At 43.9% G+C, this 17,220-nt stretch overlaps 1 protein-coding gene across 12 annotated transcripts in view; it reads right to left on the bottom strand.

Annotated features, from left to right (window-relative positions):
* The window catches only part of STAB2 (stabilin 2), a 175,529-nt gene that overhangs the window by 97,005 nt on the left and 61,304 nt on the right, over window positions 1-17,220 (bottom strand). For all 12 annotated transcript variants that reach the window (XR_012420541.1, XR_012420539.1, XR_012420540.1 and 9 more), the window contains exons 14-22: window positions 16,645-16,701; window positions 16,370-16,495; window positions 11,904-11,957; window positions 11,527-11,607; window positions 9,321-9,473; window positions 6,280-6,342; window positions 3,900-3,986; window positions 3,001-3,087; window positions 1,829-1,940 (exon numbers count right to left, since the gene is read on the bottom strand). Coding sequence is in view for 3 of the 12 variants with exons in the window: in XM_065524724.2 (XP_065380796.1) it covers window positions 1,829-1,940; window positions 3,001-3,087; window positions 3,900-3,986; window positions 6,280-6,342; window positions 9,321-9,473; window positions 11,527-11,607; window positions 11,904-11,957; window positions 16,370-16,495; window positions 16,645-16,701 (820 nt within the window). In the remaining 9 variants the exon portion in view is untranslated. The remainder of the gene's footprint in view (window positions 1-1,828; window positions 1,941-3,000; window positions 3,088-3,899; window positions 3,987-6,279; window positions 6,343-9,320; window positions 9,474-11,526; window positions 11,608-11,903; window positions 11,958-16,369; window positions 16,496-16,644; window positions 16,702-17,220) is intronic.

Genomic DNA, 17,220 nt, shown 5'->3' with positions numbered 1-17,220 from the left:
GGAATCTGGAGTTTAGCCAGTACCCACGGGAGAGGAATTCGTGTGGGTGCTTGGAGCCAACATCCAGGAAAGAGAAGACCAACACAAGTGAGCAGGGTTGGAAAACCACAGCCGGATTTAAAACCAAAAAGAATTTTTATACAATTTTAGGGAAGTCAGAGCTTCATTTGCAAGGAACGAGACCCCTGTGTGAGACTGTGTGCAGCCGTAGCCCTGGAATGAGAGGTGTGACAGCTGGAAGCCCCCCACCCCATCCCAGCCTTGGTGTCCTGCCCGGCTGGCCTCAGACAAATGCCAACATCGTCAGACCTTGGGATAAACCCTGATTTTTTTTCTTCCTCTAATATGGAAATCTAATTTGGCAAAAAGAACATTGGAAAGGATTCAGCAGCCTCGACCCTGCTGTGCTCTGCTTTCCCATCCATCCTGAGAGTTACCTGTGAAGACCAAATAAGATAGGAGAGCGGAAGGGTTGTGTGTTTCATAACAAATGCATGGAGTTAGTAGCAATAGTAAGAGGAGCGGCTTTGCTTATTGATGACTTGCTAACTGTAAGCTCTGTGCTAAAAGCCCCAAATTATGGTCTAATTTAATCCTGTCAGCAACCTATAATGTAGGTATCACTATTATCTTCATTTTATAGGTGAAGAAATAGCCTTTTTCTGAGATCAGACGGTTGGTAGGCTGGAGCGTGGGGACTTCAGGTTGGTCTGACTCTACAACGAGCTGTTAGCTTAGAAATATGTCAAAAAATATGTTTATTTAAATATACACAGGATGTCATTTTAAAGAACAGAATGAATTTTCTGAGGTTGCATAACTTCATTTTTTTCAATGCCTATTGTGGAACTTTCTACATGTTCTACAAGCTTGATATTTATGTCACTGTACTTAGACTAACAGCACCAACAATAATAAATAATAATAGTGAGATAGTATTTGTGGCACATGTTTTGTACTAGGTGTGGTTCTAAGGCAAGCGCTTTCCATTTATAAGTTGTACTAACCTTAAAAGGTACTTGCTATTATTATCATCCCCATTTTACAGATGAAGAAACTGAAGCCTAGAGAAGTATAGTAACTTGTCCAAGGCCACAGGCTTTGCAAAAAAGGAGTTGAGGGAAGGGGTCTGCCTGAAAGGTAGGGAGTGAATTTGATTCTTTTTTTTTTTTGAGACAGAATCTCACTGTCACCCAGGCTGGAGTGCTGTGGCTCAGTCTCAGCTCACTGCAACCTCTGCCTCCTCGGTTAAACCGCTCTCCTGCCTCAGCCTCCAGAGTAGCTGGGATTACAGGCACCTGCCATCACGCCCGGCTAATTTTTGTGTTTTTAGTAGAGATGGGGTTTTGCTGTGTTGGTCAGGCTGGTCTCAAACTCCTGACCTCAAGTGATCCACCCCCTCAGCCTCCCAAAGTGCTGGGATTACAGGTGTGAGCCACTGTGTCTGGCATGAGCCTGTTTCTTGATATAGAGCCCACTAGCACTTCAAGAATGTGGAGAAACCTTTGGAGAGTGGTCTTCAAAATGTGCTTCGCAGACCAGCAGTGTTGGTGCCCCCGCCCCGGGAACTTGTTAGCAATGCAAATTCTGAAGACTCACTGGGGCCTACTGAATCAGAAATTCTGCAGGTGGGGCTCACCTGCAGAGTTGGGGATCAGCCCTCTGATGCACGCTCCAGTTTGAGAACCAAAGCTTAATGAATGCTCTGTGATGATGGCGTACCCCAAGCAAAGGGGTCCTCAGACACCAGCCTTGCGCCAGTAGCCTGCTGCAGTGTGAGAGGGAACCATGCTTAGGAGTGGAAGGAAGCTCTGGAAGTGCCACTTACTTTTGTTACACTGAGGTCCGTATTTATTGGGATCAGAGCAGAACTGACACTGGGAGCCTTGGAAGCCCTCCTTGCAAATGCACGTCCCGTTGCCAGCGAGGCTATCTGCACACTGGGAGCAAAGGCAGGGCCCGTGGGCCATTAGGACACATACTTCTCAGGTGTTTTCATTTCATGGCCTGACTTCTTTGACTTCAGATTAAATCCCACCTGACATGACCCTCTGGGACTCCTTGTGGAAAGTGGAGTCATGTGATATCAGGGAGGATGCTAAAGCAGTGCCGAGCTTGGGAATCCAATCCGGGATTTAGAACTTTAAGGGAAGTCACTCAAGGGGGCATCACAATGCTGAACTGGGAACCTTTCAACAATGCTTAAGGGATAAGACAGGGGCCTCCAGAATGAGTGAGTGGCCTGTCTTTACAGTCTCACCTGCTCAGCAATGTGACTCCAAACTGCAGTGTTTTCTCTCTTCAGTGATAAACGTATTTGCCTCCCACCTCCCTAGCCCTGGCAAAGTCAGTGTGTGCTGATTGACATCAGCGCTGAGTGTGGGGCCTTTTAACCCCTGGCCACAGTCATTAGTACTGGCCTTTCCCTATTCTCCTTTTCCGCATGGTGTCCCCACTCATGGCTGTACTTTCCCCTTGAAAAAGCCATGTTTTAGAGGCGGGTTTATTAAATGCACAGATGTATAATTTCCCCATATGAACCACAGCTACTTTTGCCTCCAAGCTAGATGAGGTAAGTTTTGGCTGTTACATTTCACTAGGTTTTGCTCATAGGTTCAAAAAAGCAATTACGAGGCACAGCTATTTTTTAACTATCATAAAGTCTTAGTTCTGGAAGGAGTCTTGAAGATCAATGCAGGCCAACCCTGATACCTCCCACAGGAGGAATGTGAGGCCCAGAGATCCTTGTTGAGTTACCCAAGGTCCTGCTGCCCGCAATAGAGAAGCAGAGACGAGAGGCAACATTACCGGACTCTCTCTCCCCCATCCCCCATCCCAGACCCAGATTCCTTCCACTGCAGACACCTGCTGTTCTTTTAGTAAGGGGTCATTTCTTTTGCTTCCTGGGAAGAGTAGCCGGCATTGTATCATATTTTGGTTTAGAAGTTTTAAAAATTATTGTTCGATTTGACTTATGGAAGGCCAGTCTTCCGTATTCACCTGTCCATTTCCTGAGCATGGATTTGAGAAGCCTCCTGGACACTGGTTGCAGTCGGGTCCATAGAAGCCTTTGCAGCACTTTGGAATCTGAAAAACAAAATGCGTGCTGCCCTTTGAAACCCCAAGCAGAGCACCAATTCCTCAAAGGGGATGCATTTTAATTTCCATTATTATACTAAACCATTTTCGCCTCTCCTTATGAGGTTGTCCTTTTCTTTGGCAGTTGATGGCATGGCTAGTGCTCAGTTGTCTGGTCACCACAGCTCTACTGAGCCCCCTCCCCTGGGTGCAGGACTGGCTCTAACACTGTGCAAATGGACAGAGGGAGGCTCACACTTGTGGAGCCAACGTTCTAAGTCGGGGAAGAGTCAATGTATGAATTTTAAAAATAGTGAAACAAGATCATTTCAGAGAATGGTGAGTGCTGGGAAAAGAAAGTATTATCATCCAGTGATGTCAGGTAGGGCCAGAAGTCAGGTGGGTACTAGGGAGGCCATTGTAGATTGGTGGTGACAGGGCTGGTTAATGGAGACACTGAACATGAATTAGCCTCAGGGAAATCTGGAAGAGCATTCAGAGGGAGGGAATGGCAAGTGTGCATGCTCTGAGGTGGGAATGGGGGTGAGAGGCAGGTCAGAGCCACAGGCAGAGGGTGGGCCACGTGGGGAAGCATCAAGAGTGTGATCTGTGTTAAGAGGGTAGTGAACCATGGGAGGCTGTGATGCAGGGAAGGGGAGAGTCTGGCCACCATATGAAGAATCTACCTTTGATTCCTCTGTGGGAAGACAACACCAAGCATGGGCCACCTGTGACCACATGGACCCTAGGACCCAAGGGCATGGCCCTGGAGCTGCCTGGCCCTACTGGCCTAGACTGGGCCTTGGCCACGCACTCCTCACCTTCACGGTGGCATTGCAGTACCGGGCACAGCCGCTCTTCAGGCTCCCAAACCTGCCACTGTAGACACATCTGTGTGTGAAGAGTGCCTGGGAGAAAGCCAAGGAGGGAAAGCATGGCAGTCAGCATGTTTAGGTCCTCCAGGCACTGCACACCCTCTGCAGACACTTGCCATTCTACTTCCATTTCACCACTGACGTCAGGAGAGAGTGCTGGACCACACCAGCAGAACTGGGTCTACATCAGAGCCTGGGCACCCTTTTTTAGGCCTGTTCCCTTGTTGGTGGAATACAGGCCAGAGTTTGAGCCATCCATGGCCCACAGATATTTATTCCCTCTTTCATGCCACAGCAGATGTCTCTAAGCAGAAAATATTTTCTGTTCATTCTAGATGCAGTCTAGTCTCCCCTTCCAATCTACAGCCATCCCTAAGATCTCCTATAGAGACATTTTGGAGTCCCCAAAGGGTCTATCTACACTTCACTGAAAGGTTTGCCAAACAAAATAGTGATAGTCTGAGTTTTTCTCTTAGGAGATGCATTTACATGCATCCTTCCATTCTCTAATCAATGATGCCCACTCTTAATTATCTAGAATTGATGTTTACTGAGAACCGTTTATGGGCCAGACACATTGCACAGATGAGTTCCTCAATCTTCAGTTCTATGTGGATGTTTTTCATGCCATTTTTTATAGATAAGGAAACTGAGGCCCAGACAGGTTAAATAATTTTTTCCAAGAAACACCGATGGTAAGTATAACGTCTAGAGAATGGGTCTTATCACATACAGACTTTAGGATCACAGTCATGTAGCCTCTGTGGGTCTCAGCTGCCTAATCTATAAAATATCAAGAAAATATTGATGAGACAATAATGCTGATTTCAAGTTTTGCCACAAGAATTTAGTCGCTGGTTCAAATTTTGTTTTAGATAATTGTTGACGTCAAGCTTACCCCTTCATCTTAGGCTCTTGCTCAAGAAGACAGCAATGAGACTTTCCTAGGCTATAACATCCTAAAATATTAGCTACATGAAGGAATTCTAGGGCACCGAGGAAGGAGCACTATAGTCCTTTTGTAGAGGATCTCAGGATAATTGACCAGGTGTAGGTCACAGGATTCCCGGGAGGGGTAATTTGAGGGCTCCTTTTGGCTCCTACCCATGTGTCTAATTTCCCTTTCTTTTCCCTCTTCCTTCTCTTTCCCTGGGCTGAGACAATCTAGAATGGTGATTAAACATGCAGAGCAGAACAGATCATGGTTCTGCCACTTCAGCTGTGTGACCTTGTACAAGGTAGTTTGTGTTTCCTTGCCTTAGTGCCCCAATCATACCTCGGTTATGGTGATAATATACCTACCGCGTGGGGCTGCTGCATAAAGCATTTAGAACAATGTCTGGCACACAGCAATCACTGTGACACCAGCCTCTTCTCCCTCTCACATTCCCTGGTTGACAGCATCCTGAAGGACTCAGGGGTAATGGCTTCGTTAAGCAAAATAAATATCTGAACACCTGCACCTATTTAATTTTAATGTTTTGCTTTACTAAATACTTCATAATAGAATCACATTAAAGAGCTCATAACCTTCCCTAGTGATCTATTCTAGTGTTTAATGCCACTTCTGGTTGTAAGTTCTTTCTTATGATAAACTTATAGGCAAAAATTTCTATCATCATTTTTGCCTTAGAACACTTTGCTTTTTACTACCAATAGAGTGCTTGGCGTATGAATGATAGATCGTTGCATAACTGTCTGTTTTCCCTTTTAGATGGAGTTTCTCAGATAAAAGCAAAATAAAACGATTTCTTATTCATCCTCATGCCTGTGGAACCAAGCACTATGTCTGATATATGATCAATCCTCAATAAATGTGTACAGAATTCAATTAAACTTGGAAGTTTTTGATAGTCCCAGTATTACTGCCTTGTTATTTCTTGTATGTCTCTGCAGAAGGGTGCTTGGGAAGAACAAATTTAGGCCTTGTTTACAGACGGTTCTGCACAATATGCCAGTGCCACCCAAAAGTGGACATCTATAATATTACAGTCCTAAAAGGGAAAAGGTAGAGAGGAACTGAGTGCCTACTTGATTTAGGTATTATGCTTGGGTTTTTATCTTTGTGAATCTTTTTGTTATTGTCATTTACAGATGAAGAAAGAATAAGAAGGTTAAACAACTTCTCTAGGGTCAATGAACAAGGATTCAAACACAGGTCTGTGGGATCTCTTTCTACCATTCTCCATATAGTAGGCTAAGAGCCCATCTTATATTACCCCAGTTGCAATTAATATCTTCTAAAGAAGGAAGGTAGATAGGTTGAGAAACCACACCAGTGGGGCTGCTTGGGTGATCTGTGCTTTCCAGAAGCTGTCACACTCACTGTGGGCTCAGAGTTAGCAGGACATCTGCTCCAGTACACCAGAGAACAGCTCACACAAGTGCCCTGGAAGGGGAGACAGGAGGTCAGTGCAGGTTCCCTATGAGAGGAAGCAGTGGCGACGGTCCTGTGGCTGGTTTCATGCTTCCCTCCCTGTGAAGGAAACCCCACTGAGCCATGATCCTGGCCTCTCTACCCACCCCCCACCTCCCACCAACTAGACCCTGGGGAGAAGGAGTGAAGTCAGTGCTGGGGGTCGGGGTGGGGGTGGGTGGGAGGAGTTTGGGAGAGAAAACTGAGCCTTCTCAGAGCAGCCCCTTTCTTTACTTCTTTCAGAGCCAGTCTGTCCACAGGCTCTAGCTTCTGATCAATTCTCTGTATGCAGGGAGGCACCTGCCCCTGAGGGGACATTGCAGTCATTCACTTGTGCTAGGCATGAAGTATTAGTTTTGATTACAGACTTAAGGCCATGTCCTCCAATTAGCTTAGCAGCAATATAGCTGAACACTGAATCTCTGCCTTTCAGTCTCCTGGATTCTCCTCTACCGGTTCAGGGGTGATGGAATTGGGTGTGTGCCTCAGTCTCTCCAGATCCTCTCTGACCTTCTCCATCTGGCTCTGTGCCACAGCAGGTAGACTGTGAAAGATGTTCTCTCCAGCTCCTTGCCAGCTTCTGACTGGTGCTGGCCAATGTAAGTCACTAGCAGGATTAAGGTGGGTAGGAGGATAACAAGGTCAAGGATTTCATCCCTGCTCCCTCTCTGCTTTGGCACTATCCCTACGGCTCCTGATGGAGGTCACCTCTTCCATGCTTCCTGCTGTCACTGGGTTCACGTAACTCTACGTCCTGTCCCTGGGCTCTTTGGTCCCTAGTGGCAATGGTTTCTTGCTTCTCCCTCAAAGCTCCAGCAAAACTTATTTGTTTCCTTAGCCCTGTCCACACCTCTGCAGTAGCTCCTTCATCAGAGTCTCTTTGTTTGGACCATCTCAGATGGATTCTTTTCTTGCAGGGACCATAACTAGTACAGAGTGTTATTATTAAGCCTCTAAAATGCAAACATACATGGCCAAAGGCAGCTATGGATTCAGCCTGGTAAACACTGAGACTTCCAGAGGATACCAGCTGCTTCTACTCTTTGCTAGTCCTAAATACTTTCCAGAGAATGCGTTTGGACTTTTGATGAACCCACTCAAAACCATTCAAAACCATGTAGAGCAAATAGATTTGACTTTAAGCCTAGAGAAAATAGTAAAGGAAGAGTTCATTCTAAGGCAGCTACTGGAAGTTCTTTTCCTTATGTAACCAAAATTCTTTGGGTTGTAGCTCAAACCCATATCTTGATTCTGTTCTTTAGGGAGACAGAAAATAAGCTTTTGAATAACCTGAAATAGAACAGGTGATGCACCTGCCCAATCCTTGTTTCCAAAGAATGAACCAAACATAAATCACTGCTGGGGACTGGCTAGGAAAGTGATGGTGTTTCTGCCTCTCTTAAAAAGGGATTCTCAGAAAGGAATCAAATTCTCCAGATGGCATCTGACTGGCACAGAGGATCAGCTCCATCCTCTATGGCCTAAATCATATCAGAGTCATTACATCAATTAAAATATCTAGAATTAAAAGGATCAGCCACAATCCTGTGCCAGGTGCTTGGTCAGCTATTTCCAGCCTTCATAACAAGAAGAGGAATCAATAAAACAAAACAATAAATAAATAAAATGAGACCATTTTTCCTTGTTTGATGCTCAAGTTCCAAGGATATTGAGCATCCTTGGATTGTGAGAGCCATCACTAATGAATTATTGAAGCGTCCTGAAAAGAAAGACCCAGACCTACTATTGTTAAAACTTGGAGTTATGTTTTCCATGGGAATTGAAATAGTGCATGTACAGCAGTATTGGAATTTGAGGTGCTTTGATTAAAACTGGCTGAGCCAAAAAGTTGCTATGGAAATAGGAAAGGCTAGAGAGTACAGAAGCTCACAGGGAAACAGAAAGTTTGGTTTTTTGAAAAGTACTGCAGAAAGATGGTTGATTGGCTAGGCCAGAGCAGCTACCTGAGAAGAAATTCTATTTTAGGTGCCTCTTAGAGTAAAGCTGTGAGCCTGGAGCAAGGTCATCCCAGATGACAGAGACAGGGGAAGGAAGAGGCAGGAGACTGATCCTAAATCCCAGGGGTTGGGTTAGAAAATCCTGATTGGAACCCAGAGCTCTGGTGTAGTGGGCAAATAATATCTCTCCAAAAACTTGTGTCCCCTGGAACCTCAGAATGTGATCTTATTAGGAAATAAGGTCTTTGCAGATGTAATTAGTTAAGCTAACATGAGTCCTACTGAATTAGGGTGGTCCTTAAATATAATGATTGATGTTCTTATAAAAAGAGGAGAGGTGGGTGGGGGACAGTGGCTCAGGCCTATAATCCCAGCACTTTGGGAGGCCGAGGTGAGAGGATCGCTTAAGCCCAGGAGTTTAAGACCAGCTTGGGCAAGATGGTGAAAACCCATCTCTACAATAAAAAAGAAGAAAAACAATTAGCCAGGTGTGGTGGTGTGCACCTGTCGTTTCCAGACTGGGCAACACAGTGAGACCCTTGTAGCTACAAGCCACGGAATGCCAAGAATTGTTGGGAGCCCCCAGAATCCAGAAGGAGGCAACGAAAGAAAAATTCTTCCCTAGAGCCTTCAGAGGGAGCATGGCTCTGCTACCTCGATTTCAGACTTCTGGCCTCCAGAATTCTGGGAGAATAAATTACTGTTTGGCAAACCTCCCAGTTTGTGGTAATTCATTATGGCAGCTCTGAGGAGCCAATATTCCTGGGCAGCATCTATCATTGTGCAAATTCCCCCAAGGAACTGTGTGTGGTTCACAGTTTATGAGGTGGGACTTCAGACCCACCTGCACCTTCATGAAGACGGAAGCCCTTTGGGGACAAGCTTCTGAAAGTCAAACTTTCTTTGAGGCCTGTCTCAGAATTGTGAGGAGTGGGATGCTGTCTGCCCTGAGGAGCTGTTTGGGGCCCTTACTTATTTTCCTAGTTTTCTTACCAGTTTCATCTCTCTCTTTGTTTCATCACATCGATGGGGTAGAATCGGGACGATGGAGGGAGGAATGAGAACTCCTGTCAGTGTGTAAATTCGGCCATTTTTGGCAATGATCTCAATTTCTTCCATTGCCACATCATTTGCCAGAATCTGTCCCTGGAAAGAAGCAATGACATCTCTAATTCTGTACTATTCTGTACTGCAGGACTGCCAGTGATCCTCAGGCAGACTGAATGGTGGCAACTTCGCTAAAAAGTCCTCGATATCACTTAACTTTTCACTGGAGGGTAGCTTGCTATCATAAGGGTTTGGCTGACAGGGAAAGATTGAATCTGTTCAGTGAATTCTTGACTAATACCAGGCAAGGATGTCGTTGTAGAAATGGTTCTTGCAGGTGCAGGGCTAAGTAAGAATTGTAATTATTCAAGCTCTGCAATACACTTGCTGTGAGAAATTGGGCAAATTCTTTGACCTCTCTGTGGTGAAATAGGGATCCATTCATTTGAATACATCTATTGACCTCATTATACTCTGCCTTTGGAGCTTGGGATACATCTGTGAACAAGTAGATGAGTTCCTGCTTATGTTTTAGAGGAGGGAGCAGAAAATGAACCAATTAGCAAAGATTTCTGATCTCCACTTTCCTCATAAACCTGCCCCCCGCCTCCAGTATTAGTGACAGCTTCATTCTTCTGGTTGCTCAAGTCAAACCCCATGAGTTATCCCGGCTTCCTCTGTCTTCACCCCCATTTAACCCATCAACAAATTCTGCTGGATCTACTTGCAGAATATTAGGTTGGTGCAAAAATAATCACAGGTTTTGCAATTTTTAAAAAATTGCAAGACCACAATTACTTTTGCACCAACCAAGTACATTCAGAATTCAACCACTCCTCACCATGTCCCTGCTACCACCCTGGTCTGAGTTACCATCAGTATTCTCCAGATTATTGCAATCAAATCTCCTCACCAGCCTCTCAAAATGTATGCCTGATCATGTCATTCCTCTGTTCAAAATCCTCCAATTGCTTCTCCTCTCATTCCAGGTAAGAGCCTGCATCCTTACCCTGACTTCTTAGGCCATGCATGAGCTAACCCCCACTCTCCTCCTCTCTCTCTTGCCCAGCCTCCTTTCCCACTCTTCTCCCTTTTGCTCCTTCTGCTCTAGCCACACTGGCCTTGCTGTTCCTCACACAGCCCAGCATGCTCCTTTCTGCTCTGTGCTTTTCACCCTTGCTGTTCCCTCTGGAATGTTCCCCAGATATTCACACTGCTTGTTCCCCTATTTCCTTCAGGTTTTGTTCAGATGTTTCTTCCCCATGAAGGTTTCTCGAGTATTTATCTAAGATGTCGGCCCCATCCCCACCTTCTGTCTCCCTTCCTTGCTTTGCTGTTTTTCTCCTTAGCACTTGCTCTAAGAGACGATATATATTATGCATTTAACTTATTTTCTATCCCCTATTTACTAGAATGAAATTTCCATACAACCAGGGACTTTCGTCTGTTTGTTCATCAGTCTGTCTTTAGGACCTAGAACAGTGCCTGATGCACAGTAGGCACTCAAATAGGTATTTGTTGAAAGAATGAGATAATCATCACCATCAACAGTGATTCTATAGAAGATATCAACTGTGTGCTGCTGGACGTTTGTTCATACTGCAGCCCCAGGGAGTTAGATGAATAACGCACCTTCTTTGGAGTTTTAAAAATAAATTGTGCCCTCACCTCAGGGTCTTTGCACATACTCTCTCTCTCTCTCTTTTTTTTTGTCTGGAACTCTCTTCTACTGATCTCTGTCCAATTTCACTTTATTCATAGCATGGCCAAAGCATCACCTCCTCACTGAGGACCTCCTGGCCTGAAGACGCTCTCAGACTCCTCCTGTTCTATGCTCTCACAGCCCCCTGAATTTCCTCTTGGGAGCACTCATTACCATTATAATTAAATAATTAACTGCTTGCCTAGTGAGTTATTTAAAGTCCGTCTTCCCTGCTGGGATAGAAGTCTATCTTTTCCACTCCTTTATTCTCGGCATCTAGTGCAGACTCTCACACATGTAGTTGCTCAGCACATATTTGCTGAGAGAAGTAACACATGAATGAAATAATCATAAAGATTTTAGCTTAGAGGCAGGATAACCTGACGAATAGTGATTATCAGAGCAAAGGTGTGTTCAAGTGATGCTGGCGGTGGTCGAGTTTTCACTTACGTTGTCGGTGGTGGTGAACTGTATGAGCTGGTTGGCCATGCTCCTGATGTGAGGGGTGGAGATGAGAGTGGCCACTTCAAGCTGCAAAGAAGAGAACAAAAGGCAAGGATGTTTGGGGCCACTCACAGGGCCCTGAGTTCTTAAAGTCCTCACTAGAAAAAATTGGCTTCAAAGTGAAATAAGTAAAGGGAGTTTTGATCTCAAGAGTTTTTGTGGCTTTGAAGATCGCTCTGATAATGGACTCATAGTTCATGGCTGAGGGTTTGTTCAGAGCTACAGATAAAGGACATTTTCTAGCATCAAGATACTGGAATTCAGGACTAAGTTAGCTATCTTGGAAGCAGAGAGAAAGTAGCAGCAGGAAAAGTGGGGCCAACCTGGGTAAATGGGACAATGTGGTATCTGACGAGTTCCAGAAGCTTCCGAGATCCCTGCAAAGGAACCAAATACTTCTTTAGTCAAAGAAGAAAACACAACACTTCCACTCTTATGGAATCCTCTTCAAATGACTTTAGACAATCAAGAAAAATGGCCCACAATCTATTGGGAAATCCAGGGTGAGAGAAGCCTCACCTCCAAATAGCTAACATTCACCACATTCCCACTCTGTGGAAGAGGCTGTTTTGAAAGCATAATATGCACGTCTCATTTAATCCTCCCAACAGCCGTGTGAGGTAGGGACTCCTATGGACCCATTTTATGTGTGGTAATACTGAGATTCAAAGACACATCCAAGGTCACAAAGCTAACTCAGGATATGAGCCTAAGAATTAGCCCAGGCTCTCAGTTACTCTGCTCTATCACTTCTCTGAATGTAGAAGGCTGTATTCTGGATTTTCTAAGACAGCCTTGATTTATGATTCTGTTTCACTTGCTCCATAAATAAACGTCTGTTTGTCAGACCACATACTGGTCATTTAGGATTATATAGTCATAGGGATAGTGATCACCTTTTCCTTCCATGAGAAGTTTGTCCCTCTCCTTCAAAGCCCTTCCCAAGGTTTCTCATGCTTCATAAAACTGAAGCAGCAGTGGAGAAAAGAGGGTCCTAGTCCCACAAAGGAGACTGTAGGCAGGATGAGCAGCCCCTATAGGGTGCCCTGGAGAGAGGCTGCAGAATTGAGGAACCCAGGGACCACGCTCTTTGTGGGAAGAAGGCAGTGGCCACAGTGGCCTGCTGTGGTTTATCTGCAATCTCTCAGCTAAGTCAGGGATGGGAGTTACAAGCTTCACAGCCCTCAAGTTCTGCTACTTAAGTAGCACAGCCATAGTCACTCTGGCTTAGAAAAGTGAAGGATCACAAATCAAGATCCTAATAACTGCCAAGAGGTTGAATGTTGTAAGAACAGGTTACAATGGGGTGAAGTCCCAGGCTGAAAGAAAGCGCTGCTGAACCTGAGTTTCCTGACCAAGCCTCCTCTCTGCATTTGACCTTGGTCAATGTGCCAAGGGAGTTACCTGTTAGTAGGGGGACCACCTGTCCTGGCTTGTCTGGTACAACCCTGGTCTATGCCCATTGTCCTGGCAGCTCCATTCCCTTTCAGAAGTGACCTAGCATGGATGATAAGTTATGTGGCCACCATATCTATTAGCCAATAGCACTATGTGCAGGTCAGGGTTCTCAATAAGAATGTTGAAATTGACCACCAGTTAGCCAGCCCTGGAAGTGATGCTTTCTGCAGCCCTGGTTCTGTTACTATATGACCTTGAGCAAGTCACCTAGCCTCTATGTCTCAACTTACGTCTTCAACTTACGTCTACAGTTATTGCATCGTATTCAGAAGTGGAGACTTACAGACAGAAGCAATGTTATTACATGCTCTGATGCTCAGTGGTAGGAGTGAGACAAAGTGGGGACTGTTGGGAAGCATCCCCCAAACTTGACTGCATCCACCAAACTGGACTGCCAACTCCTGGAAGGCAGGGGCTGGGTCTGTCTGGCTTGTTAACCACCCATCACCATGCCCCCAGCCAGTACAGTGTGGGGCATACAGTAAGTTTTCCGTAAATATTTGTGACAGTAAATTAAAGGGCGTGGGTAGGGTTCCTGGGAGGAGCACTGAGCTGGCTCTCAGGAACATGAATCTAGTCCTGGTTCTGCTTGTGTGTAACCTTCTGCAAGTCACTTAACCCCTGAGTCTCAGTTTCGCCTGCAAAATAAGGGGACTGGTCCAGATTCCTTCCAGTCCTCTGATGCTTCTATAGGAAAGCATTTAGCAACGAGATAATCCCCTTTCAAAGCCTCAGGAATTAATTGTTGAATCCTTTTGACAAGAAACAAAAGAATGAGAGGGACAAAGGAATTGATCCGCATCACTCCCGTTACTGTGTGTGCCTGTGTCTTATCTGGCTGGGATCTATTGGAGCCATTGCCCAGTTAGAATTGACTCCAGCGTGGCTCGAACAGGATATGTTTCCAGGTGCTGTTGTTGAAGAGCCTTTTGGTGCAATATATTCTTTCTTCTATGAGGTCACTCACTTCCTCCCTGCTGTTTTAGGTAAAAACAAAACCAAACAAAACCAAACTCAAGTTCTTTGGTGCCAGAGGCAGAAAGAGATAATTTGACCTTGGACTCTATAAATTCACCTCCCTTTCCCCCACTTTACTTGCAGGTGTCTTTGAATTGGCAAGGGCAGGTGTCTTGCTCTCTTTGCTTTTAGTTCTGTTTGGTTCAGTGATGAAACCATAAACTAGGGCTTGTAATCAGAAGCTGTGTCTCTGCAGGGATGCGAGGTTTTCAGACTGAAATGTTGCCTCAGAGCAAAGTAGAAAGATACACTGGGAAGGAAACATGGCATTCCAAAGTCAGAATTAGAAGCTCTTCTTCTAACGTGGACTGTTTATTTTCCATTTCATAGGGGAATTTCCTGCACTCTTCTCCGAAGATAAAGCTGTTAAGAAGGATGGAGACAGAAGGAGCTTCCTATAGGTTGAGAAAAATTAATCTCTCTGTACCTGAGAAAGAAGCAGAAATGATTGTACTTCTCACCTAGATATTGAAATGGAAAAGCAGTTTTTAACTCAGAACAAAGAGACCTGAAGTTTCATGTTTTTTTACAGGCAGAAAGATACACCTTGGAGAGAAACAAGATTGAGAGCCAGGAGCAGTGGCATGCATTAGCCATATTTGTGGTGTAAGTATTCTTACCAAAGGCTTATTTCAAGCTATAAAGGTAGTCTCATTGAACAGAGCTCAGAAGAGATGTGCACAATCTACTCTTGAGGGCTTAAATGAGTCATTTCCAGATACCACTGGAAGGAGTTACAAGGGAAGAGAAAGAGAAGAGTGTTCGGAACAAAGGTGCCTGACAGAAAAGCAATGAGGTTGATTTTTTTTCCTATTCTAGTTAAAAGGTTTTCTTTTAATTTTAAGTGTGTCACAGAACTCCTTTATTATTATTATTTTAAAAATGTATATAAAATTAGAAGCTATGTACTCAGGGAGGCCATATAATCTCAGGATTTTAATAATTTCTTAGGGGAACAACATTATCTTTTTTTTTTTTTTTTTTAAGCTCACTTTAAGTATGAATGTGAATTCTAAAGAGAGGTCTAGCAGTTTTCTGCAATAGCTAGGTTTTATAAAATTTAAGTGTGAATCATATTTTGAAATATCATTCTATTTTGGAAGACCCTGGGAAATCTGTCTTTTTCTATGGAAACTTATAACTAATCTTTCCATATGTTGAACATCTGCTTGCAATGTAAGAGATCACTTTTTGATTTATCTCCTTGTGAAGTTTTAAAAAAATTTTAAGTTTTTTGACAGCAAAATATCCTTATAGATACCTGAAAGCATTCTAAAAAGGGATATATATCTATGTGAATTCCTAAACCTAACAGGCAACAACTTTCAGCACTCCCAAAACAGTGTGGGCTGGGGCTATCTGAATTAGAAAGTTGGTGGTTACCAGCGTGTCTATTTCTGGGCCTCATCCCAGCACCACTAAACCAGAATGCTTGAGGTAGGGCTTTGGAATCTGCCTAGTTAGCAAGCTCCATGGATGATTTCTGACTACTCTACACTTTGGGAATCACTACCCTAAAAGATTGGGACATCCTTTCCTCCTTCCCTCCACATTCTATAAAATCAGTACTGATCTTTATGAAGTCATAGGTCATCTCTTCCCATTGCCAAGATGGTGGCATAGTTTCAGGGCACTGGAAGAAAGCATGTGACTTTTCATGTAATTCTACTTTTTGACATTCTAATGAACAAACTTCCACAGTAGGCTGTCCTCTTCAAGTTAAGCCTATTATTTCTGGGAAAAGAAACACTTTAAATGGTTTCAGTCATTGACACCCTGATATGAAGGAGTCAATAATCTCCCTTTTAGAGGGGATTGTGAGAGAACTGAAAGCCCATGGTGGAGAAAGATGAAAGCAATAGAAAGGAATGGCTGAAGCATCTAAAAATAACATGTGTTCTTTTTAAAGTTTAGCCTAGGCCTGGCCCTGAATGGCCTAGTTTAGGCTTCATTCTCTAGGTGGTTTTAGAGTTGTAGGGAACTTAAAGTGTTGGTTTTACTAGTGAGCAATATTAGAAGAGTCAGGACAAATCAAACCAACCATTTAGGCCTGGGATTGCAAATACATTTTATTCCCTGTATCAAGTCTAATTGATCATAGCTACTTGAAATTCTATCGAAGAGACTGAAGCCACATCCAGGCTTCATTCCAGAATGTTGTAATTGATTAGTGATGCCTGCCTTGGTTGTTGGACGGGAGGTGGTGATATATGTGCAACTTATTTACTATCTCTAGTTTAGAAAAAACCTGTTTGGACACAGACTGAGGCAGTGCTCCTGGCACGATGCCGTCAGAGCAAGCAGAATACGGTACCTCTGGAGAAAGGAGGTAATCGAGAGTGCCATCCTTCATGTTATTCAATGCTTCATTACTTGGAACAAAAATGGTGTATGGTCCACCAACTCCATCCTCATCTAAAGCATGTCCCACGTTGGTTTTCTGCATTTGGGAAATGAAATTTTGTATCTGCAGCCTACCTTGGACAAACATTTAACATAATTCCCCAGAAATTTATAATTGACACCCCTGCTAATTTTACAAAAGTCTTGACATAAATATTTTTTCAGAAAATTATGAAAGGTGCATACCTCTAACAAAGACCTGAACTTGCTGTATCTTGGTTGTAGCATTGTCATTATGGTTTGCTAAAAAGAGACATTTTGCTTAAAAATCAGGAAATAAAATAATGTGATTTAGGAAATACAAACCCTAATATTTAAAGACTGATGACAGAGTTTATGTGTCAGTATGGATTTATATAAATGAACCTGGTCAACCACAATGCATTATAGAAATGTTTGCTGTCATTGAAACAGTAGGTCAGATCTGCATGTTCTGAAGTATCCTTTGGCCCTCATCATCTAGGTCAGAAGTAGTAAGTTTTATTGCAGCAACAACTGCCCTCTATAAATTAAGAGGGACACATTTTCATGACGATTGGTCATGGACTGAGTTGGCTGATGCAGTAATAAAAGAGGTAAAAAAAAAAAAAATCCAGATCTTCCCCACATATGTAACTGGATGTCTTGCTTTCTTTCTGCAGAGATTCCCAGGATTCTGTTGGAAACAGACAAACCACCTCTTCTCTCTGCTTGAGATTCTAGCACAAATGAAGCACAAGCACAGAGTGCTGGCACGCTCTGGATGTGACTCTCCAGGGAACA

Source organism: Macaca fascicularis, chromosome 11 (genome assembly GCF_037993035.2).
Source record: "Macaca fascicularis isolate 582-1 chromosome 11, T2T-MFA8v1.1".
Classification (NCBI taxonomy): Eukaryota; Metazoa; Chordata; class Mammalia; order Primates; family Cercopithecidae; genus Macaca; species Macaca fascicularis.
This window is presented reverse-complemented; position numbering and strand designations above follow the sequence as displayed.